This window comes from Bison bison, unplaced genomic scaffold, assembly GCF_000754665.1.
Source record: "Bison bison bison isolate TAMUID 2011002044 unplaced genomic scaffold, Bison_UMD1.0 scf7180017864174, whole genome shotgun sequence".
NCBI classification, from domain to species: Eukaryota; Metazoa; Chordata; class Mammalia; order Artiodactyla; family Bovidae; genus Bison; species Bison bison.
In genome coordinates, this window is record NW_011494746.1 from 1,791,817 (window position 1) to 1,815,842 (window position 24,026).

At 36.1% G+C, this 24,026-nt stretch overlaps 2 protein-coding genes across 2 annotated transcripts in view; one reads left to right on the plus strand and one right to left on the minus strand.

Moving 5' to 3' along the window:
• ATL1 (atlastin GTPase 1) overlaps positions 1 to 19,588 on the plus strand; it is an 87,614-nt gene extending 68,026 nt beyond the window's left edge. Inside the window, exons 8-15 of the mRNA XM_010842255.1 lie at positions 2,122 to 2,214; positions 3,279 to 3,417; positions 8,987 to 9,114; positions 10,225 to 10,281; positions 11,288 to 11,359; positions 12,429 to 12,860; positions 16,931 to 16,945; positions 18,753 to 19,588. Of these exons, the coding sequence (XP_010840557.1) occupies positions 2,122 to 2,214; positions 3,279 to 3,417; positions 8,987 to 9,114; positions 10,225 to 10,281; positions 11,288 to 11,359; positions 12,429 to 12,860; positions 16,931 to 16,945; positions 18,753 to 18,863 (1,047 nt within the window). The 3' untranslated portion in view covers positions 18,864 to 19,588. The remainder of the gene's footprint in view (positions 1 to 2,121; positions 2,215 to 3,278; positions 3,418 to 8,986; positions 9,115 to 10,224; positions 10,282 to 11,287; positions 11,360 to 12,428; positions 12,861 to 16,930; positions 16,946 to 18,752) is intronic.
• A 596-nt stretch (positions 19,589 to 20,184) lies between these two features.
• The window catches only part of SAV1 (salvador family WW domain containing protein 1), a 30,015-nt gene continuing 26,173 nt past the window's right edge, over positions 20,185 to 24,026 (minus strand). Inside the window, exon 5 of the mRNA XM_010842281.1 lies at positions 20,185 to 21,595. Within this exon, the coding sequence (XP_010840583.1) occupies positions 21,394 to 21,595 (202 nt within the window). The 3' untranslated portion in view covers positions 20,185 to 21,393. The remainder of the gene's footprint in view (positions 21,596 to 24,026) is intronic.

Sequence of the window (24,026 nt, forward strand, 5' to 3'; positions counted from 1 at the left end):
GCTGGATGGCATCACTGACTCGATGGACGTGAGTCTGGGTGAACTCCGGGAGTTGGTGATGGACAGGGAGGCCTGGTGTGCTACGATTCATGGGGTCGCAAAGAGTCGGACACAACTGAGCGACTGATCTGATCTGATCTGATCTGAACGTAAGTTCACCAAAGGAGAAATAATCATATACTATGTGCCTCCTAATAAAAGAACACTCTGCTTCATAGAGTCTTGCCAAAAAGTAAAACCAGAGTCAGATCACAACTCTGTATCCAGTTGCCAATTTGTAGGAAATTCAGAGGACGAAAGAACATGTTGAACTGCCCTGTGACTATGCAGTCAGCAAGGTTCAGGTTATGGAAATCTCTCCAGGTCAGATTTGTAGGTTCTTCAACAGATAAACTGTAAAGGGAAAGAAAATGGAAAAGCTTAAAAGAGAGTTAAAAGCAATATCAATTTTAATGGGCAAGACTAAAAGGCTCAATTAGAAGCCCAGAGATGTTAACGCTTAGACTTTTAAAGATAGCTAATTTCATTAAAATATTCTAATTTTTCCCTCAAGTTCCTGCATTTTTCCAGATACTAAAATTGAAGTATAAGTTAATCTAACTTATAAAAGAATGCTTTAATGTGTCAGATTGTAAACTATGTTTTCTATACTTAATTTTGAGGCAGTGCAGCAGGAATTTTCCCAAGTTTAAATGCCAGCTCTTCCACTCTGGCCTGTGGCTTTGGGAAAATTACTTGATTAACATCAGGTTGGGGGGGTGAAGGTGATTTTTATATATCTCTTTTAAGACTAATAATAAATTGTAACCTCTCCTGGGGCAGCAGTGCATGAAATACATCATGTGTGTGATTCTGGTGTTGTGCTTGACTTACAATAGGCACTTGATAAAGGAAAGCTGCTCTTACCTTGGTTGCAGTAGGTGTGGAGGGGGGCCCAAGTATTCTGTACTTTTAAAAGCCTCTCAAATGATTCTAATGATTGTTCTAATTAGGGGAACACAGTCCCTGATAAAAATCCTTCTGGATATAAACAAATACTCAGCTTCAGGGATGTTTATCAATGCATTTCTTAGAATAGTACTTAGAAAAACTGGAAAACATCTAGGAGAATGCAAAATAAGTTAGTTCTGTCCATGTGCTAAAATACTATGTGGCCATTAAAATCAAATCAAGTAGCTAACATAGCATTTTGTTCCAGGTACTGTCCGAAATGTCTTCTGTATACTGTTTCATTTAGTAGTCCTGTGAGGCTGGCTCCCTTATTATCTCAATTTAACAGATGAAGAAATATGATATTATAAATAACAAGTTGTGAAGCTGAAATATTTCTAAACTACTAGCAATAAAAAACATTTTTACAATAAAAATTTTGGCCTTGTTAGAGGAAAGACTGAATTAGCTTTCTAACAGAAAATATTTCAAAATTGTCATGTGAAGAAGTGATCAAAAAAAAAAAGTGATCAAAGCATTTGCAGTCAAAAAGTAGGAGAAAAAAGTATTACAAAGGTATGTTAGTTATTTTTCTGGATTTTTACAAATGTATTTGTGGTATTCGTGTTTTAAAAATTGTAATTTGTTATTTTTCTCATTGTAAATAAATATCAACTTTTTAGCCCATTTTTGTACCTTTTTCCTATTGAGCCCTCTCCCCTGCACAGATTGTATAACTTTCAGGCCCCACAAAACCTGGATTCCCGCCCCTCTGCCTACCAGGTATGCGTGATTAGAACCCCCAAAGAAGAGAAGGGGACAGATGTAATAGAGGAAAAATATTTAGACGGATGGAAGGAGAAAACTTTCTTCAAATAAAACTTGAATCTTCATAAAAAGCTTCCTGAAAACTGACAGAGATGCCTCAAACTGGCTGAATGGCACTATGTAACTTTAGTCATTTTGGGGGCAGCTTTCTGTTCACATTCAATGGAAACAGGTAGGATGATCTCAGAGAGGAGTGAATGCTCAGAAACAACTTTCCTAGGTTTTATGTTTGCTTTTTAATTCCTTTATGTGGAGAAGAACACTATTCAGATGGCAATAATATCATTTAATATATTTCAGTAAAAAACAGATGGAGGCAATTTAGAGTTCCTTTATCAATCCTTTGTTCTTATTGTCTCTTAGAGTCTGATATTTCTCGTTCGAGACTGGAGCTTCCCATACGAATTTTCATATGGATCTGACGGTGGCTCCAAATTCTTGGAGAAACGCCTCAAGGTTTGTTAGCTGTCTAGATGCATGACATTTCCCCAACAGTGATCTAAAATTATTTTTGTTGAGTGACTTCTTGAATAGATACTCAATAGCCACAAACTCATTTGACCTTCATAGTATCTCTGTGAACAAACTAAGAGTGATACTTAACAAAATGTCAATTACAATTTTAAATATTATCGATAATTATGATTCAGAAAAAGAGTTCTTTTGTAGCTATCTATAAAACAATGATTTATTCCTAAAGATAAAATCTTTAATTTGAAGAGTTAAATCAGTTGGAGATTGACAGTACAAATATCTGGATTCATGTTTCAGTAGAGGCTTAAAGTCAATTTAAGAAAATATTTAAGTTTTAAGATCCCCAAAGTCAATCTTAGGACATTTTGCTAGTAGTTCACAGAATGTGATATTAGGAGGAGGCTATTAACTGTCTGTGTCATGACAATTCAATAGTTGAACAGATATCCAAAAAAATACCTAATGAGTAATCAGGAAAAAAATGGAGATTAAAAAAAGAACTCTTGATAATCAGGATCTCTAAGCTTACTTTTTTAGGCTATGGTTATTTTTAGGATAATTTGTACTATTAACTGTCCAATACATAGGAAAAAAGGAGGCAGTTTAGCTTATATGTAAATACCCAACTATCCAGATGTCTTTCTAGAATTTAAATGTATACCTACTAAGTGACAAGAGGCTGTCTTTGAGTACCTCCTGAAAAGAAGGTAGGAATATCTTATGATCTATTCATGTCTTTGTGAATACTTTGAATTAAAATTTGAATTTGTAGGAACTAGCTGGAGTAAAATCCCACTAATTTGTACTAAAAAATTGGAAGGCTCTTCTGAGTAAGAGTAGACATTTGTTAATTATAGTAATAATGCCATATGTATACTATACGTAAATGTGGCTATGTAGCAATTGACCCAAAACTTTTAGTATCAGCCCTGGTCATGTCATTTTTTATCATTGTGACCAGACATAGCAAATATAAATGCCACAGAACTCTTTTGGAGTTCAGTTTGCGTTGAAAGTCATTTAAACTTCAGAATGATTTACTACAGGTCTCAGGGAACCAGCATGAAGAACTACAGAATGTTCGAAAACACATCCATTCCTGTTTCACCAAAATTTCCTGTTTTCTGCTACCTCATCCTGGCCTAAAAGTAGCTACCAATCCAAACTTTGATGGAAAACTGAAAGGTTTGTCTGTCTTTTAGTGAATGTGTTTATGTCACTAAGTCTGATTTTATCCACTGGGCTTATAGCTGCTAGTTTAGTTTGTTCACTGATCTAGGTGTGCTGATTAGAAATTGTCAGGGGGATTGAGAATCCCCAGCTCATGCTAGAGCACCTCCTTGATCTGTGGGGTTCTATGGGTACCAAATATGTACACAGAGAAAATAGACTAAATCCTGCACTCACCTGGGAGCAGTAACCCTCACCCTTTCTCAGAGGTTCCTGCTCACCTCTGCATTGAGAAATGCTCCTTAATATCTTCCTTTTACATTTTCCTTATTTATATTAAAAGGGAAAATAGAAGTCTATATTATTGGAATGTTTGTATTGTTATATAATTAGAGATAGAAAAAAATATTGAATACTGAAGTGAAGCTCTTTCAAACTGCTGCTGAAAAATTTAATTATAAATCATTAAAAACTTCACTAATAATGAAAGCATCTTCTGGATGAGGACTAGTTTCTTAAAAAACCAAAAGCCCCAGAGTGTTTTTCAAAGTAATAGTATGTAATCATCTCTTAAACAGAGAGATATGACTAATGTTTTAAGATTCCAAAGCAATTCAAATCGTCTAAAAAAAGAGGGAAGGGGGGCAGCAGGAGGTGGAGGCAGGAGTCTGCAGAAGCAGAAGCTAATCCTTCCTAATAATCATTAGGTCTTTAGATATTTGCTTTGCAGTTAATCCAAGCCTCAGCCTGCAATGGTTTAGAGTGGGGCTTGGGTTCCCAGCCAGAGGTTGGGCTGGATTGCAGTGGTGAAAGCACCAAATCCTATCCACTAGACCAGTGGTCAGTGACAAAGGCCCTGGGAATTCCCACAAAGACAGAAAGTAGTGAAACGAGGAAAGTATTTATCAAGAAGGGAAAAAAAAAATACAGTATGTGTGGATGGACACACAAGCAGACTCAGAGGGAGAGTCCCTGAGTTGTACCCTCATGGCAATTTGAATTACTTTTATGGAGCGTTTCTTCCAAGTTTCCTTTGGCCAGTCATTTTGATTTGCCTAGTTCACAGTCCATCTTTCGGAGAAGGCAATGGCACCCCACTCCTGTACTCTTGCCTGGAAAATCCCACGGACAGAGGAGCCTGGTAGGCTGCAGTCCATGGGGTTGCGAACAGTCAGACACGACTGAGTGACTTCCCTTTCACTTTTCACTTTCATGCATTGGAGAAGGAAATGGCAACTCACTCCAGTGTTCTTGCCTGGAGAATCCCAGGGACTGGGGAGCCTGGTGGGCTGCCGTCTATGGGGTTGCACAGAGTCGGACACGACTGAATCGACTTAGCAGCAGCAGCAGCAGCAATCCATCTTTGGTGTACCTCAGGATCCTTCCATATGTGCACACGCATCTCTTAGCCAAGATGGATCCTACTGCGGAGGCATCTGGGTAAAGCATCCCTTGACATGCTCCTCCTTTCGCCTGCAATTAGCCTTTTCTGCACATGTATGTTCAGGGAGGTCTCCTGACTTCACAAACAAGAAATACCTGGTCTGGGAAAGGCCCAACCTCTTCCCTTAATTGTCCTGCTATTCCTGACTTGGAGTTTCCATCAGTAGGGAATGAATCTCCATTTGCTTTATCCTGGGGGAGGCCTATTTACCTCCTGCTGCTGCTGCTGCTAAGTCGCTTCAGTCGTGTCCGACTCTGTGCGACCCCATAGACAGCAGCCCACCAGGCTCCCCGGTTCCTGGGATTCTCCAGGCAAGAGTACTGGACTGGGGTGCCATCGCCTTCTCCAATCCACCTCCTACCTCAGTACAAAGACATTTCTGACTTTTTTATTTGTAAGCCTAGCATTGAGTACACCACTAAATTCAAACATGTCCTTAATTTACTTTGGCCTTTCTGCATTGTGTCAGGGGTAATGAGACAGTGGCATAACAAGCCTTGCAGCACAGTTGTTCTCAAAGGACTTTAAAATTACTTTTAAAAATGACAGCTGAACAACTTGTGTTCAGTTTTGTGGAACTGGCAAATTCAAAAAGCAAACCAGTTTTTTTTCCCCATGTATCCATAGTGTTTTCTCTCAGATACCTTTTATTTTACCATTGTAGTTAATACAAATTTCTCAATTATCAGCAATTGTTTTTATACATGTTTTAAATTGTCTTTTCGTTATACAACAGAAAGACAACTGTAGGCAGGTACATATTAATGCATGGATTCCAAGATTGTATAATTTCACTGTCACTTATGAATTCCAACCCACCAGTGAGCACACAGACCTCTTAATACTGTGCAGTGACCTAATGGCTTCAATGTGTTTTGAATAAATTACATAAAGAGAAGGCTCCCACAAGGCCTTTCTTTCTTCTCTGGGGTTGGAGAGCCATAAGCAGGCAGAGCAGGAGCAGGCCTTCAATAACAGTCCTTTATTGGGACAAAAAAGTACCCTGCCTTGTTCTTTTCCTGTAGTACACAGCTATAGTTCTTAAATTAACAGATATATTTTGCAATGAAAGAATTCAGGGAAAGAGTTTAAGATAAATCATGCAGATATAAATCACAGTCTTAAATAGATTTGTTCCTCATCAAATTTTACTCATAATCTAAACATATATTGACTCACAATTGGTTTACAGTTACCCATGAGTTGCAAGTTTACCAAAGTGGCTAGCCTGAGGGAAAGAGAAATAAAAGGCAGCTTCAGTTGCCTGTCAAAAGTTCCATTTTAATGAGGCTACTGCTAAATCCCTCTGTGCGCCAAAATGCTCTAGTGTGCCTCAGTGTTTCCTTGGGCAGTTTTGAGTCTGCTGTCTACATCAGTTTTTCATCCCATCCTGAATCTTATAATATGGGGTTATTTCTATCCAGAATGTCTTGTCTTCTGGCCAAGCTGTTCTCCAGAGAGCTGTCATCTGAGTGGTTGCCTCCAGGGGAAAAAACATCTTGAATAAACAATTGTGCAGAAATTATTTGATGATAGTTTCTCACATACTCTTTCGATACACTTACAGAAATAATTTTCTAACTCATTTATCAATAGTAGTAATTGTTATAATTATCTTTTGTTCATGGTCCCTCACATTATCAAAATTGTTATCCTATCTTACTATTTCCAGTGTTATTTAAAACTTATTCTACTATGATTATATTTAATTGCTATTAGTTGAATCACTTCCCATTTAGGAAATCAAAAGGACCGAAAGCACTGAATCACATTCATTCATGATGCATTTGACCAGTTCTTATCAAGTGCCTACTGAATATGTCCCCTCATATAGCAGATCCGATCTTGTAATTAACAAGGAGTTAACCTTTTTCTGAGGTGGTTCTGTGTTATAATACCACCTGTAGAATGACCAGGTAACCACATCATAAATTGGGGAGCTGCTTCCTTAACAGCTCCAGTTAGACTTCAGAAAGCATAGCCAAATCCCAGTGCAAGGTTATTATTTTTAAAGATGTATTTCTCATGACTTGTCAGAGTCAAATGATCCTGAAAAAATATCTTCCTTGGTTAGTTTCCACAGCAGCCCTACACCGTAGGTGCATCTGCCATGTGGAATTCTTATAAAGCATGTATCGTGTCCTCAATTGTTACAGATAACTTCTTTGACCTAGATCCTGAATTCCTAGCAAGGTTTTACTCTTGTGACAAAAATTCTTGAAGAAATGATGAAAACATAAATCATTATGAATAATCATCCACCCACACATATTATTGAACACTTGCAGTGAGCCAAGGCTGATGAGCACACCTCCACAAATTGATCTGAACTGGTCTGCAGATGTTCTGGGTCATGTATTTACTTTTCTTCCACTAATATTGTTAGCAAGAGCTCCCACTGGAGTGGGTCGCCATTTCCTTCTCCAAATACAGAGCACAGTTATCAGTAAAAACTGGTACAATGCAAACAAAAAAATAAATTTGAATAAACTCCTGTCCAAGTCCTCATAAAATATGGACACAAATTTCAAAGCTGTACAAAACATGAAGGAAAATATGTTGGAAGAATTTCCAACATCTTGCTTATACATGTCATAAAACAGTAAGCAAAAGAAAAGAACCATAAATTCTTATGTAAACTGATATTTCAGTAACAAGCAGGGAACATGCAAAATACAATCATAAGGTTTGAGTATTTATCCTTAAGACCTTAGAAATCACCAATCCCAAAGCCTGAAAACTCAGTGACTCTGCTGAAATTCAGGTTTTTAAAAATCATGGTATCTTTGCTTAGATACCAAGTCTCTGGATCTACCAAGTCTCTGCTTTTTACATATGATTTAAAAAATTATTGCTGTGTTCAAGAGTCCTCTGAATATCTGTTTTCTGTATTACTTTGCTAAATTTGTAATGCTAAGCTTGAACCTAATACTATAAAATGGGTTATGTGTTACCAGTTCAGTTCAGTCGCTCAGTCGTGTCCGACTCTTTGCGACCCCATGAACTGCAGCACACCAGGCCTCCCTGTCCATCACCAACTGCCAGAGTCTACCCAAACCCATCTCCATTGAGTCAGTGATGCCATCCAACCATCTCATCCTCTGTTGTCCCCTTCTCCTGCCCTCAGTCTTTCCCAGCATCAGGGTCTTTTCCAATGAGTCAGTTCTTCACATCAGGTGGCCAAAGTATTGGAGTTTCAGCTTCAGCATCAGTCCTTCCAGTGAACACCCAGGACTGATCTCCTTTAGGATGGACTGGTTGGATCTCCTTGCAGTCCAAGGGACTCTCAAGAGTCTTATCCAACACCACAGTTCAAAAGCATCAATTCTTTGGTGCTCAGCTTTCTTTATAGTCCAACTCTCACATCCATACATGACTACTGGAAAAACCACAGCCTTGACTAGATGGACCTTTGTGGCAAAGTAATGTCTCTGCTTTTTAATATGCTGTCTAGGTTGGTCATAACTTTCCTTCCAAGGAATAAGCATCTTTTAATTTCATGGCTGCAATCACCATTAGTTGTATTAAATAACTCAGAATACTTCTGACCAGCTAGCTAAAAGGCCTCCATTGCTTTTCTTACAGTTTTGTGTTGTTGAGTTTCACTACTAGAGGAAGCCCTAATTTCACTTCTTTTTGAAGTTGAGTACTAGCTAACACACCTTACACAGTTCCATACATTTTTCATAAGATTGGCACAGTAAACACAGAAAACTTTTGGATATACTTTCTGGAGGGAATACATCTTATAAGACAGTAAATATCTGCCCTTCTTCCATTTATAACTCTCTCTGTATAAAACTGTGAACAAAACTTAAAGGCATCAGAATGCATGACATGGTTATGTGAATAGGGTGTGAAACATTTATGCATTGTTTAATATCAAGAAAGCTATTTTATAGGTGAAAGACAAAATAAATATGTAATTGGAGTGGAGACGAGAAAGACTAGCAATAGGAGTTGGGCAAGGAGTATAGTTCACCCTGAGAAAAGTGGGTTTCAGGAGTAATTTAGATGATCAGAAGGTGAGTGATAGCTTTATCACTGGGGAAAAAATAGAGGTAATTACCGGATGTTTTATGGTATCCCATGAAAGCCTTTAACAATTTTAAAATAATGATGAATTTTCTTCTACTTTAGAAATAGATGATGAATTCATCAAAAACTTGAAAATCCTCATTCCTTGGCTGCTTAGTCCTGAGAGCCTTGACATTAAAGAGATCAATGGGAACAAAATCACCTGCCGAGGTCTTGTAGAGTACTTCAAGGTATCATTCTTATTTCTAGAGCACTTGTGAGTATTTACATTTGACATGTTTGGGAATGCAGTTCCTACCTAAAACGACAGAAAATTATAGAAATATGGGGGGCAAAGGTATCAGGAATATATACAAATGATTTAAAAAATTATTAGACTCCCAAGAGGAGCTTGCTTTCTGAAATTATTTTTTGAGAAAATTCCTTGAGATAACTTTACTGTCCACCTTTTATCTTGAGGGAAATTATTTCGAAACAGAAATGTATCTAGGAGTTGGAAAAGTCTTGCTTCTCTTTACGGGGAGGAGGTGTTTCCCAGGGTCACATAGTCTTCACTTATGACCTATACTGAATTTTACCTTCATTCTCAGATTTTCCCTAATGGGTTATACTTTGCCTTCCTACTGGAGAAAATTCTTCTACATTTCCTGCTTTCTTCACCAAGAGCCAATTTGAAATGGAAATATTTTAAATTTGCATTTACCTGTTTACCTCAGATAGCCCCAAACACATTTTTTAAACCAATGCACATATATAGTAGATTTCAGTTATCAATCTGATTTTTGGATTGATGCTCCAAGGACTAAAATAACAAATTTTTAAATTGATGTTTTGTCATTTCAAATGTGGTTGTATACCTTCTTTGTGATTGTTTATCTTCACCACTCTCAGCAAGAAGTGACAGGTTGTCTAAAATTTGAATTCTTGCTGTGCATAAAACACCATGGAGGAGCATAGAATTTTAGTAGGAGACTCAGGGCCCTTGAACAGATCTGTTCCATAAAGCTTGAGGCAGCAGCAGGTACAGATTCCTGTGGGTAACTGAAAACGTTACTCCTAGCAGAGGGATCTGAGAAAGTTTTAAAGGAGGTGAGGTAGGTAAGCCTTTGCAAAGACTGAGATTGGCAAATGTGTGCAAAGGGCTTTTCAGGAAAAAGGAACAAGAACTAATAATAATAAGAAAGAGGGAATTAAAAGTATGAGAAAGATAATAGTTCTTGAAACTGTCAAGATCTAACTTTTTTTTGAACTGTCAAGGCGTTAGACCTCAGAATACAATTTAACATAGATATTGAATGGAATTACTTGAACATGAGTCTTTTTCTTTCCTATTTTTTTAGGCTTATATAAAGATCTATCAAGGTGAAGAATTACCACATCCCAAATCCATGTTACAGGTATTTATTCATCAGGAGTCTTGACATTCTAAAACATTCTGTCACTAAAGCTAAGTTAAAGATATGCTCCAATCTGGCTGTCAGAAATCACCATATAAAAATAATGGATGGAGTGATATATCAGATTATTTTTCTATTAACGACTCTCTTGTGCAAGTGATTCATCTAATCACTTTCAGATACACATATAGCACCCTCACTTATGCTGAGATACAAGAGAGTCTTCATTCTCTTTGTACTAAATTTGTTTAGAAAAGACTCACTGTGGTTTAGATTCATACATGTGACAAGAAAAGCAGGTCCATGTTTTAAACAAGTGGCCTCTACAAATAAACATTCAAGAAAGGAAAAACTTGCTTTTCCCATACTTTTTTTTAAAATTTCTGAATCTTAATGCCTCCTTTATGTTATCAGTGATACACTGTTCTATCAGTAGTAATCTTTAAAGTTGACATAGTTTTATGTATGAGTACATGTGTGCAGTCGTTTCAGTCGTGTCCAACTCTGACCCTGTGGACTACAGCCTGCTGGGCTCCTCTGTCCATGAGATTCTCCAGGCAAGTGGGTTGCTATGCCCTCCTCAAGGGGGTCTCCTGACCCAGGGATCAAACCTGTGTTTCTTATGTCTACCTGCACTGGCAGGCAGGTTCTTTACCACTAGTGCTGCCTGGGAAGCCCATTAGTATATATAAAATGTATATATTATTTCCCATGTGTCTGGATTTATAGATTCTCCCACATACACACACATTTGGTGAAAGGCTTAATCATTTTTTAGATGAATAATCTTCCAAATGAAAATTCATTTTTGAACTATGGTTTATTGAGTAAGCTATAGTTTATACATTTTGAAATTTTAATTTTACTAATGTAGAAGATACACAAGTATTTCAGCACTTTTTAAATTATCTGATGACTTTGAGTTTTTGCATATTTCTTGCATGTTGTGTGTATATATGTGGAAGTCTAATAACATTTTACATCATACTTTGTACTTTGTCCAAAGGCCACAGCAGAAGCTAATAATTTAGCAGCCGTGGCAACTGCCAAGGATACATACAATAAAAAAATGGAAGAGGTAAGAATATTTTAAATCACGTTTTAAGTAAAATCAGTATTTCTTCCATGAACTCATTCTTCTTCCACGTTACACTGTATACACATGCAGAAGTGGCTCTGACTTATGCTTTCTCAGCCTGTGTATCACATTTCTTTTTATTGTATTCCTCAAGTATTTTAAAAACAAATCAAGAGAACATGACATATGCAAAATTTAAATGTATTTTAAATGAATTCTCTCTATAACATATTTCTTTTTAAAGGGGTGGAGGAATACAGATTTTTCCAGTATTTATAAGATCTAAAGAGCTAAAATAACATGCTACCCTCTCCACTATACCTCCCCGTATTTCACAAGTCCAATTTCTATCTTAAGTATAAAAAGTTGTTAGAAACAAATAAACCACAAGGGCCAACATTTCTAAGTACTATATTTCCTCTTTTTACTAGTAACTTCTAAATTAGGATGCATCTACTGATTATTGTGTATATCTATTAATGTGATGAGTTTTCTTTCCACTGAAAATGTTATAAAATCAAAACTGCACCCCAAATTGGTAGAGCCTTGGAATCAAGGGAAATATAGTATATGGTCTGGTGTTTATGACATAATTAAAGGGGAAATGGAGTGAGAGTCTCCTATGTATATTTAAATCTCACCCGTAGTTAACAGTATGGGTAATTGAGATTTCCCTTGTAACTTTTGAAAAAAAGTTGAAAAAGTGGTCCATGAACATTTAACATGTTTCCATTTAGTCTCTTGAAGAAAATACTGTATGGACTCCAAACAAAAATCAGTGAAACCTTTTCACCTTGAGGAAATTGGACTCAGTAATGGCTATTCCAATCTGTGTTGAAAAGAGAATAAAAATTAAGGCTTTAATATGTCGCCTATAAAGTTACCAGTCCCACTTATAGTCTCCCCTGATAGAAATGGAGTGTGGAAAGATATGGGTTGACAAAATAAAATGTTGGCTCCTTCTGATTATTAATGTGTTCTAACAGATTCAGCTAGCTAAGTGCAAAATTGTGATACAGTTGCTAGTTTTACTGTGCACTGCATAAATAATACTTCCTATTTGATACAGATCTGTGGCGGTGACAAACCATTTCTGGCCCCTAATGACCTGCAGACCAAACATCTGGAGCTTAAGGAAGAATCTGTGAAGCTATTTCGAGGGGTAAAGAAGATGGGTGGGGAGGAATTTAGCCGTCGTTACTTGCAACAGTTGGAGACTGAAATAGATGAACTCTACATCCAGTATATCAAGCACAATGATAGCAAAAATATCTTCCATGCAGCTCGTACCCCAGCCACACTGTTTGTTGTCATCTTTATCACATATGTGATTGCTGGTGTGACTGGATTCATTGGTTTGGACATCATAGCTAGCCTATGCAATATGATAATGGGACTGACCCTTATCACCCTGTGCACCTGGGCATACATCCGGTACTCTGGAGAATACCGAGAGCTGGGAGCTGTAATAGACCAAGTGGCTGCAGCCTTGTGGGACCAGGTATGAACACTGAATTCTCTTCAACTAAATGCAGCACCTATTTGAATGCCATCTGTGTGCCAGACACTATGTTAGATATAGTAAAATATACAGGTAAACATGACTTTAAGAATTTTATATAGAGTTTGTCTAGATGGCCAGATACAAACTATAGAAATAGTTTTCCAGTCAATGTCTCACTATTTTTCAAAAATATATGGATTAGGTAGTGTTTTTCTTATCCCTAAAGTTGAGAGAAAACAGTTGAGTTTTTATTTAGCTGATTGTGACTCAAGTATTTGTTGATTACTTCATACTTAAAACCTATCATTTGACTAGCATTGGTTTTGTTGTGCTGTGCTTAGTTGCTCAGTCGTGTGCAACTCTTTGCAACCCCACAGACTGTAGTCCACCAGGCTCCTCTGTCCATGGGGATTCTCCAGGCAAGAATACTGGAGTGGTTTGCCATGCCCTCCTCCAGGGGATCTTCCTAACCCAGGGATTGAAGCCACATCTCTTTCACTGTAGGCAGATTCTTTACCATCTGAGCCACCAGGAAAGCCCAAGGATACTGGAGTGGGTAGCCTATCCCTTCTCCAGGGGATCTTTCTGACCAGGAATCAAACCAGGCTCTCCTGCATTGCAGGGGGATTCTTTACCAGCTGAGCTACCAGGAAAGTCCTTGGTTTCATTCAGTTCAGTTCAGTCGCTCAGTCATGTCCAACTCTTTGCAACCCCATGGACTTAGGCACGCTAGGCTTCCCTGTCCTTCACCAACTCCCAGAGCCTACTCAAACTCATGTCCATCATGTTGGTGATGCCATCCAACCATCTCATCCACTGTCATCACCTTCTCCTCCTGCCTTCAATCTTTCCCAGAATCAAGGTCTTTTCCAGTGAGTCAGTTCTTCGAATCAGGTGGCCAAGGTATTGGAGTTTCAGCTTCAGCATCAGTCCTTCCAATGAATATTCAGGACTGATTTCTTTTAGGATGGACTGGTTGGATCTCCTTGCAGTCCAAGGGACTCTGAAGTGTCTTCTGCAACACCGCAGTTCAAAAGCATCACTTCTTCGGTGCTCAGCTTTCTTTATAGTCCAACTCTCACATCCATACATGACTACTGGAAAAACCATAGGTTTGACTAGATGGACCTTTGTTGGTAATGTCTCTGCTTTTTAATATGCTCTCTAGGTTGGTCGTAACTTTTCTTCCAAGGAGTAAGTGTCTTTTAATTTCATGGCTGCAATCACCATTTGCAGTGATTTTGGACCCCCGAAAAATAAAGTCTGTCACTGTTTCCATTGCTTCCCCATTTATTTGCCATTAAGTGATGGGACCAGATGCCATGATCTTAGTTTTCTGAATGCTGAGTTTTAAGCCAAGTTTCACTGTCCTCTTTCACTTTCATCAAGAGGCGCTTTCTGCCATAGGGTGGTGTCATCTGCGTATCTGAGGTTATTGATATTTCTCCCAGCAATCTTGATTCCAGCTTGTGCTTCATTCAGCCTGCCTTTTCGCATGATGTACTCTGCATAGAAGTTAAATAAGCAGAGTGACAATATAACCCTGATGTACTCCTGTCCTGATTTGGAACCAGCCTGTTGTTCCATGTCCAGTTCTAACTGTTGCTTCCTGACCTGCATACAGATTTCTTAGGAGGCAGGTCAGGTGGTCTGGTAGTCCCATCTCTCAGAATTTCCAACAGTTTGTTGTGATACACACAGTCTAAGGCTTTGGTGTAGTCAACAAAGCAAAGGTAGGTGTTTTTCTGGAACTGTTGCTTTTTCGATGATCCAGTGGATGATGGCAATTTGATCTCTGGTTCCTCTGCCTTTTCTAAATCCAGTTTGAACATCAAGAAGTTCACAGTTCATGTACTGTTGTAGCCTGGCTTGGAGAATTTTGAGCATTACTTTGCTAGTGTGTGAGATGAGTACAATTGTGCAGTAGTTTGAACATTCTTTGGCATTGCCTTTCTTTGGGATTGGAATGAAAACTGACCTTTTCCAGTCCTGTGTCCACTGCTGAGTTTTCCAAATTTGCTAGCACATTGAGTGCAACACTTTCACAGCATCATCTTTTAGGTTCAAATAGCTCAACTGGAATTCCATCACCTCCACTAGCTTTGTTCACAGTGATGCTCCCTAAGGCCCACTTGATGTCGCATTCCAGGATGTCTAGCTCTAGGTGTGTGATCACACCATTGTGGTTATCTGGGTCATGAAAATCTTTTTTGCATAGTTCTTCTGTGAATTCTTGCCACCTCTTCTTAATATCTTCTGCTTCTGTTAGGTCCATATCATTTCTGTCCTTTATTGTGCTCATCTTTGCATGAAATGTTCCCTTGGTATCTCTAATTTTCTTGAAGAGATCTTTCCCATTCTATTGTTGTCTTCTCTTTCTTTGCACTGATCACTGAGGAAGGCTTTCTTATCTCTCCTTGCTATTCTTTGGAACTCTGCATTCAAATGGGTATATCTTTCCTTTTCTCCTTTGCCTTTCACTTCTTTTCTCAGCTATTTGTAAGGCCTCGTCAGACAACCATTTTGCCTTTTTGCATTTTTTCTTGATGGTCTTGATTACTGCCTCCTGTACAATGTCACGAACCTGTCCATAGTTCTTCAGGTACTCTACCAGATCTAATCCCTTGAATCTATTTCTCAGTTCCACTGTATAATCGTAAGGGATTTGATTTAGGTCATACCTGACTGGTCTAGTGGTTTTCCCTACTTTCTTCAATTTACGTCTGAATTTGGCAATAAGGAGTTCATGATCTGAGTCACAGTCAGCTCCTGGTCTTGTTTTTGCTGACTGTATAGAGCTTCTCCCTCTTTGGCTACAAAGAATATAATCATTCTGATTTTGGTATTGACCATTTGGTGATGTCCATGTGTACAGTCTTCTCTTGTGTTGCTGGAAGAGGGTGTTTACTATGACCAGTTCATTCTCTTGGCAAAACTCTGTTAGTCTATAACCTGCTTCGTTTTGTACTCCAAGGCCAAATTTGCCTGTAACTCTAGGAAGCTCTTGACTTCCTACTTTTTCATTCCAGTTCCTTATTATGAAGAGGATATCTTTTTTGGGTGTTAGTTCTAGAAGGTCTTGTAGGCCTTCATAGAACCATTGTTAGGAGCATATATAAATGACCATCTGAAGTCGTATCACTGTCTCTTTTAGTAAAACCTTTCAACACAGTATCTGATTACTTCAGATTGTCTCTTTAAACTATTCATTTGTACCAGGCCCTAAAATGAGTCCAGGTCAACTTCTGGATCAGCTGCTTCTGGGTCAGTTGTCCTCTATGGTCCAATTAACCAACCCAGGGTCACCATGGTCTGCTGTTCAAATAACTGATTATGGACAGGGGAAACAATTATAAACACACGAGAATAAAAATCATCTCACCTTTCATTCTGGAAGTATCAATTACCACATGAAAATGTCAATAAATTTAGTGAAACTAAAGTTGAGATTCTTCATAAAATTTTGGAGTTAAGACTTGTGAATATTTATGGTCTGCAGGTAGCAAGTGATAGCTACAATTATCTCAGCATTGAGTATGTTTATATTCTTTAAAACCAAATTGTAACTGATGGATATACTGTGTGTCTTTGAAGAATCTAATTGAGATATATACTGATAAATGGTAGCACTACTGGAAAAGAATTAATTAAAATTGGATCCTCTGAGCCACTGCCTCAAAAAGCCCCTCAACCTCAAAAGATGAAGAGGGGCTATTTAAGGTAAATCCCAAAGCCCTCCTAGAATATGATGCTGAAACCTGTGATAAATATAGAATTGGGCCCTTCAGAAGATTCAGATTAAATACGTAATCTAAATTGAAAAAATCTGCAGGGGTATATGGTCTAAATATTTTTAACTTGAAGTAACTGCTTTACTAAGTTGTGTTGGTTTCCGCCATACATCAAGATGAATCAGCCATAGGTATACACATGTCCCCTCTCTCAAGGTGTATTTGTTCCTAAATGCTCTCAAATTACTAATGTAAATAAGGTTGATTATCATAGTGCTATTAATGAAGCAGGATATATACTTCTCTTTTCTCCCCTTTAATCTGCCTTTACCACAGGGAAGTACAAATGAGGTAAGTTAAATTTTTCTTAAATTAAGAACTATTTGTATATTTATAAACATTATGATTGTCTTATTTTATGAACCAACTAGTCATTAAAGGATGTCTCAATGTAGAGAGGTTTTAAAATATTTACTTACTCTGAACATGATATATAATTTTATCTGCATATGAAACACAAGAATTGATTATCAGGAATATTTTACTTCTGAATGTTTAGAAATTTTCAAAAATCTTAAGCTCTAACATTGGGCATTTTGCTCTACTGCAGAGTGAAACAAGTAGTTATGAAAATCTGGAGGAAACTTAAGTAATGCAGAGTAAATAGAGCTACAACCTTTAGAACTGTGGTTTCTGAAAGAGATACTGTACCACTTTAAGCAGGTTTCAGGCCAGCATGTAGTGTAACTAACTTTCTTGGCATAGCTTGGACCTGACCTGTAAATTAGTGTTCATTTCTCCCACTGCACATGTGCAGAAAGTCTGTATCTGAGGAATAATCTAAGTTTCTATGAAGGAATCATTTTCACATAAGAAAAGTTATTTCTGTGGACTCATTTAGGTCATTACTTTCAGAAAGCAATACTGATCTTCAGCAACTACAGTGACAGTACGTAATTCTTTCCTTGGTTTCTGCTGTTTTATATATAACTAGGTTATGTCTGCCAATCAGATACCAAGGATATATTTAATATTTATAAGTCAACAAGGAATTATTTTATGTAAAATTCAGTAAAATGAATTTACTAAAACAGTAACAATAAATTTCAACTTTGTAAATCAAATCTTAAGAAAAAATACGAACTTTTAAGAAAACATTGATTAAACTGCATGTATTAGAATCAGAATAGAACTAAGGTTGTGCCAGTATGCATTTGTAAATTGATGATGGTATAATTCAGAGTTAAGAAAATAGCCATATAGACTCAAAAAGATAAAAATGAATGGAATTTCCTGGAAATTCTATTTAAGGATATCAAGCTTTTATTCAGCCTTTAAAAATATTCAGACTTTTTAAAGACTCTAGAATTACATCAGATAAATTGGTCTTAACTGAGTGTTCATTATGTGAAAGTCAGAGGAGGTAATGAATTTTAGAAACTAGGTGAGGGGTTAAAAAAAACATAAAAATATTTATGGACACTTCAGAAAGCAGTATGTAAACATTTCTATGATGCAAACACTGTTACACAGACAAATAACAACGACAGAGGTAGTTTTAATGAAGGAAGACTTTCTAAGGTAATGTTTCTGAATAAAGGTTTTGTAAGCTATGAACTGATTAGTGGAAGCAAGGGAAAAGAGCATATTTGAGAAAGCCCATCATATCAGGAAATTATGGAGAATAAAAAGTGGTCCCTTTCTGAAAAACCTATCAGGAAGGTCCAATAGCAAGTGTTCTACCTGTGTATAATAAATTAGCTATTGGCAATCACAAGTTATGAGCTCCCACAATTATTCTAAAACTAATAATATTCACAATATGAGTTTTCCACATCCCTGGGATACAGTGGTTAGGAAGCTCTCCTCCAAAAGGTGGGAACGGTAAAAGAAAATGCAATCCGAGGATAGAACATTTACCATAGAGATCAACCTGCATAAGTAGTACTATCAACACACTGGAGAGTTGAAAATACTTTTGACTGCTGAGATACTAGTTATTAGTATATATGTTAGACAGATTACTAAGGATTCCAAATTTAGCATGCTAAGTTTTATATAGTACCATAAATTACACTAAAAGGAAAAAATTTATATCTATGTATTTAATAAAATGTTTTATCATTTTTTAAAATAATCTTGATTATTTTATTTCTAGGCTTTATACAAGCTTTACAGTGCAGCAGCAACCCACAGACATCTGTATCATCAAGCTTTTCCTGCACCAAAGTCAGAATCTACTGAACAATCAGAAAAGAAGAAAATGTAACCCCAAATTTAAAAAATACAGGTGCATGACCAAATTGTCAATTAAATATTGTTTTACGTTTCCATGCAAACATACAAAGTGCTTCCATCAGAACAGAGTAGAATGCCAAGCACCTCTGAAGACTGCACAACAGCTTAGTTCTTTTACTTCAGTGTCTAATAAGCAGATATATGTATGCATGGTTATATCATTTGTTAACATGTATAGTTTCTTGATTTTGTCTTCAAATATGCTATTATAATTTAAAGAATTTGTCTATTTATGATAATGGTACATGTGTTCTGCTTGAATTTACTAAATACTACTACTGGGTTATAGTTAAACCGTGTAGTAATATTACTCCACATTTGGATATGCTCATTTAATTTCTACAGAAGAATTTTTAAATTATTTCACATAGGCATTTGTTAAAACATAGCTCAATAGGCTTGATTCAACCTATACCATCTTACATATACCATTAGCTTTTATTATAAAAGACATCTAAGAGAGCTTTTCAGTTGCTTTATCAGAAACTATATATTGCTTCTTTTATATTATTGTTTAATATAGAATATAAACCTCTTGATCAAAAATGCACAAAAAAATCACTTTGTATATGTATTTGAGTTTCACTGCGTTGTATATTTTTTCATTTGGTACACAAAGATATGTATTCATCATAGGTTTATTCTTTTAACATGTGAACTATTATTAAAGTTTATTCTGGTTCCTAAGATTAAAAACAACTGAATTTGGAAATGTTTGGGAGGCGCGGATACAGAAGAGGAAAAGTTTCTATCTCTTTTTTAAATTCAAAATGCATTTTCTCTAATGTTGACACCATTACAGATTTAGCTTTTCATTTTAACATATGTATGCTGATCCCATTTAGGTACCTTCCAGTTCTTTTAAACCAGTGATTCTATATTGTATTTCTAATTACTAAAATCTGTAGTGGAATTTCATACTTTTTAGAGGATAAAAATGTGCAGTAATGAAAGAAAAAAAAAAGTAATGCCTCTTATCCAGGAGCTCTAAAACAGAGTAATTTATAACTTTCTTAGAAATAGCTAAGCTTTAGTTAAATGAAATGGTAATATTAAGTAAAGAGTAAAGATGGAAAAGTATGTGAGAGTTCATAAGATATATAAGCTCACATCTTAGCCAAGTTTGATCACATGGCCTGAGAAATAACTTTTCCCACTGATAAAATTCCACTGGCCTATTTTCATTTTTGGATACCCCTTTCATTCTGCTTCCTTTGCCTATGGGCCTGCTGAATGGAAAAGTAGACTCTTTGTAAGCATTATGCATAAAACATGGACTCAAATGCAACACATTTAGTTTCCACAAAAATATATTTAATAAGCTTGTTATATAAAACCAAACATTTAACATTTTCAACATTTTATCAATAATTCATATTCATCGATATCTAACTAGAACTTTATATTTTGAAAGATTACCTAAACTAAAAATTTATTTACATATTTACAACATGTGTAAATATAACTGAACAGCTATTTCAACAAGTGTTGAAATTCACAGAATTGTAGAGATTTATAGGCTAGCTGTGCCATAAATTTGCCTGCAGTCAAATGTACTGTGCTAGTTATGAACAGTGTCTTAATAACTACTAAACCAAAAGGCAAATAAGTTGGGAGGAAAATGCCAACTTTTAAACTTCTGTGACAAACTCTTAGAAGATTAAAAAATACATAGTCAAATTTAATGACCAAGATTTCTTAATGAATCCCTGATTGTCATTTTTGGCAGCTCAACCCAGTCTTTTAGGATGGCAGCGTGCTATGCTGTTGGGAAGCGACCTCAGTCTTATCAGAACCATGTTACTAAATGCCGTAAGAGCCCTGGCCCAAAGGAAGGAAGTAACATTAGCAACTCTTGAGTACTGTACACAACTTTCCCACACAGGCTGGAGCCTTTTACCTAAATTTATCCCTGAAACATTACAGGTCCTTCACCCTTTCATACCAAAAAAATATTTTCCCAACATGTTTTAAAACAGTTCTTTACAGCTGGGGGCAGGGCAGAGTAACCCTATATATTATATATAAAAATGTATCACAATAAAGGTTCCAAGTCCTGTTTTGTTTTGAACTACACAATGGTAATACTTAAACCATCCAATTCCAGACAATATTCCATACTACAGCAGTAAACGCTTTTTAAATACTGCATACATTATCTCTTTCTCTGTTTTTTAAAGAAAGGTACTACTATTGTGACAGTTTACCAACTGATCATTTCCTATTTAATATCTGGTTAAATGACATTTGTCTCCATCAAGAATATGCAAAGCAGTTTTCAGATATACAGCATTTAGAGTGTCATTGTTGGCCCTTAAAGTGATAAACTCATTTTTTCTCAATAAAATAATATTTTTAATAACAAAATACATGTAAAATTAGAACTTTATAATTTCCAAAAAGTAAGCTGCCTTTATTAACCAAAGTATTTGCAGTTTTTTAATCTGTGAAAATATTTTAAAGCCCTTAAAAAACTTAAATTTTGTTTTTAAAAAATTAACTTAAAAATTCTTGCCATGTTGCTGGGCATACCACTGCTGTCTCTGCTTACGATTTTCCAACTCTGTGAGAAGAGCCTGTCTGTAGGCTTCATACATTTTAACGATCTGTTCCAGTTCTTTCATGAAAAGCAACTTTAGCATTCCCTGGTATGTGTCCAGGTCAGCCAGCTGAAAGAGTTCCCACTTCAGAATATGGTCGTATCTGTTTTAAAACACAATCAGACATATGTTCACACCATATACATAAATATATATTTATATTAGTAAATTGGTCTATTTTATAAGTATCAATTTTACTGTAATTAATAAACCACAAACTTCAATTAAAAATAACCAAGTTATTATCTGCTAGTTAAATACACTTTTTTAGGAAGAGGAAAAATCTGCTAATATTACTTCATTTCAATTTAAAAATACCTATTTTGTTCATCTTATGTATCAGTTATTCTAATATTAACACTAGGTAATAGTGAACACTGATTTCAAATCACTGTGGTTCTGTAATTTTGAAGAACACATTTCATGCTGTTCTTAAGTTCATCCAAAGTTAACTGTCAGGAAGGTAAGAATACTTTAGACCATACTGTCCCTCAAAGAACAGTACAAAAAAATAGGCAAGATCATTTGTGTCATTAGTGTTGATAAAGCTTTTTGAGGTATACTGTTCACTATAGCAAACAAGGAACTAAGCAGGTAAACAAATGAAAAGGAACCATCATTAGTGGGCTGCATAATCCTGAGGCTGCGTATACGCTATTACAAACAACAACAAAAAACAGAAAAACTCAAGCTGAAAGGAAAGAACAGCTCTTTTCAGAATGAGAATAAAGACTGTAGAAGACTGCATGATATGGGGATGGACTCATGTAAGTTTACATTTATATACATTTCAGAAGGCTTTTAGTCCCTTTTCAATGGGTAAGTACATCACATACTGCGACGAAGTATACAACAATCTACTAAAGTGGTAATTTACACTTTGCATTGAAAGGGACCTGAAGACAGCATTCTAATCCAATCATCTTATTTTATGGATGAAACCTATAGAGGTGTGTATGTATATACGTGTGTATATGTGTGTGTGTGTATGTGTGTGTATATATATATATATAAATAAATAAAATTGTTCAGTGACTAAAAGATCAGAAAGGTAGAAAACTATAGGGACCAAGATGTATGAGAATAATAGTTCTGAATGATTAATACCTACTGAGACTAGAAAAAGAACTAGAGCAAAGCATATACCTATATATTATATTTCTCAAATCATACTGCAGAACAGACAGGAAAGAACTTTAACTGTAAATTCTAATAAATTTATTCTTAATAATTTATAACATTTCCTACCCAATGATTCTTTGGTAACTAATTTATCATCTTATTCCAAGGGGATCATATAATTTTTTTTTTAAAAAGGGAAACAGCAAACAAACATAAAGCAGCCACTATGAGCCACGTACTGTGCTTGGCATGTTGACATACCTTTCTATGCAACTTGGGTATGTGTACCAGAATACCAGAAGCACAAAATCACAAGGTAAATATAGTTTGAACCCCAAATTTATTAATTTAATTAATGAGCACTGCAAATTTACTAACAGATAAACTTAGCAGAAAGCTAAGTTTATAAAAAATAAGTTATATTCTCTTTAGACGGAAACTCCAATTGTTGGCCAAATTGGGAGTCATACTACAAAAAATACTGAGTCTCCATGAAGAAACTATTTGCCAACTATTTGCCAAATTGGAGAAATACTACAAAAAATACAAAGTCTCCATGAAGAAATAGTTGTAAGGTATTTCCTAGAACCTCTGCCATTCATGTAGCTTAAGATTTCACTTATTTGTTTGAAACAAATTCATAATTCCTAACAACAACAAAAACCCTTAATCTCCTTAAGTCTGAATTTCATAGCTAAGGGGCATTTCAGCAATGTCTACTGATTCAAGATGCTTAAATTTATGCCAGGTGAACTATAAGCATGTTAAAGCTCATTTATCATCTGGATACTTTATAGAAAGAAAAAGGAGGGAGAAGAATAAATATAGTAATATTAGAAAATATCAAACTTGTTTTTAAGACATGTTTGGGCTTCCCTCGTGGCTCAGTGGTAAAGGACCAACTTGCCAATGGAGGCAATGTGGGTTTGATCCCTGGGTTGGGAAGATCCCCTGGAGAAGGAAACAGCAACCCACTTAAATACTCTTGTCTAGGAAATCCAATGGACAGAAGAGCCTGGCAGGCTATAGTCTATGGAGTCGTAAAAGAGTCAGACCCAATTTTGCAAGTAAACAACATCATTCTGTATACACATTCAAGTTTTTATAAAGAAAAAAGCTTCAGATAACTTTCTGACTTCCCATCTCAGCATTTGGCATCAAGAATAGGATTTTGTGTAGAAGCAAGAAAATCAAGAGTATTTAGTGAAAATACTCTGGGAAGAGGAAAAAGCACTCTAAGGAAAACCATAAATAATAAAAGTATGCAATCTGTCAATTTCCATTCCAAATCCTCGCCCCTGCTGTTTCTTTTTCTTTTTTTTTTTTGGTTTTATTTTATTTTTTTTATTTATTTTAAATTTTTAAAAGAAAATCCATCCTGAACCCTCCTCCCTCCTCCCTCCCCATACCTG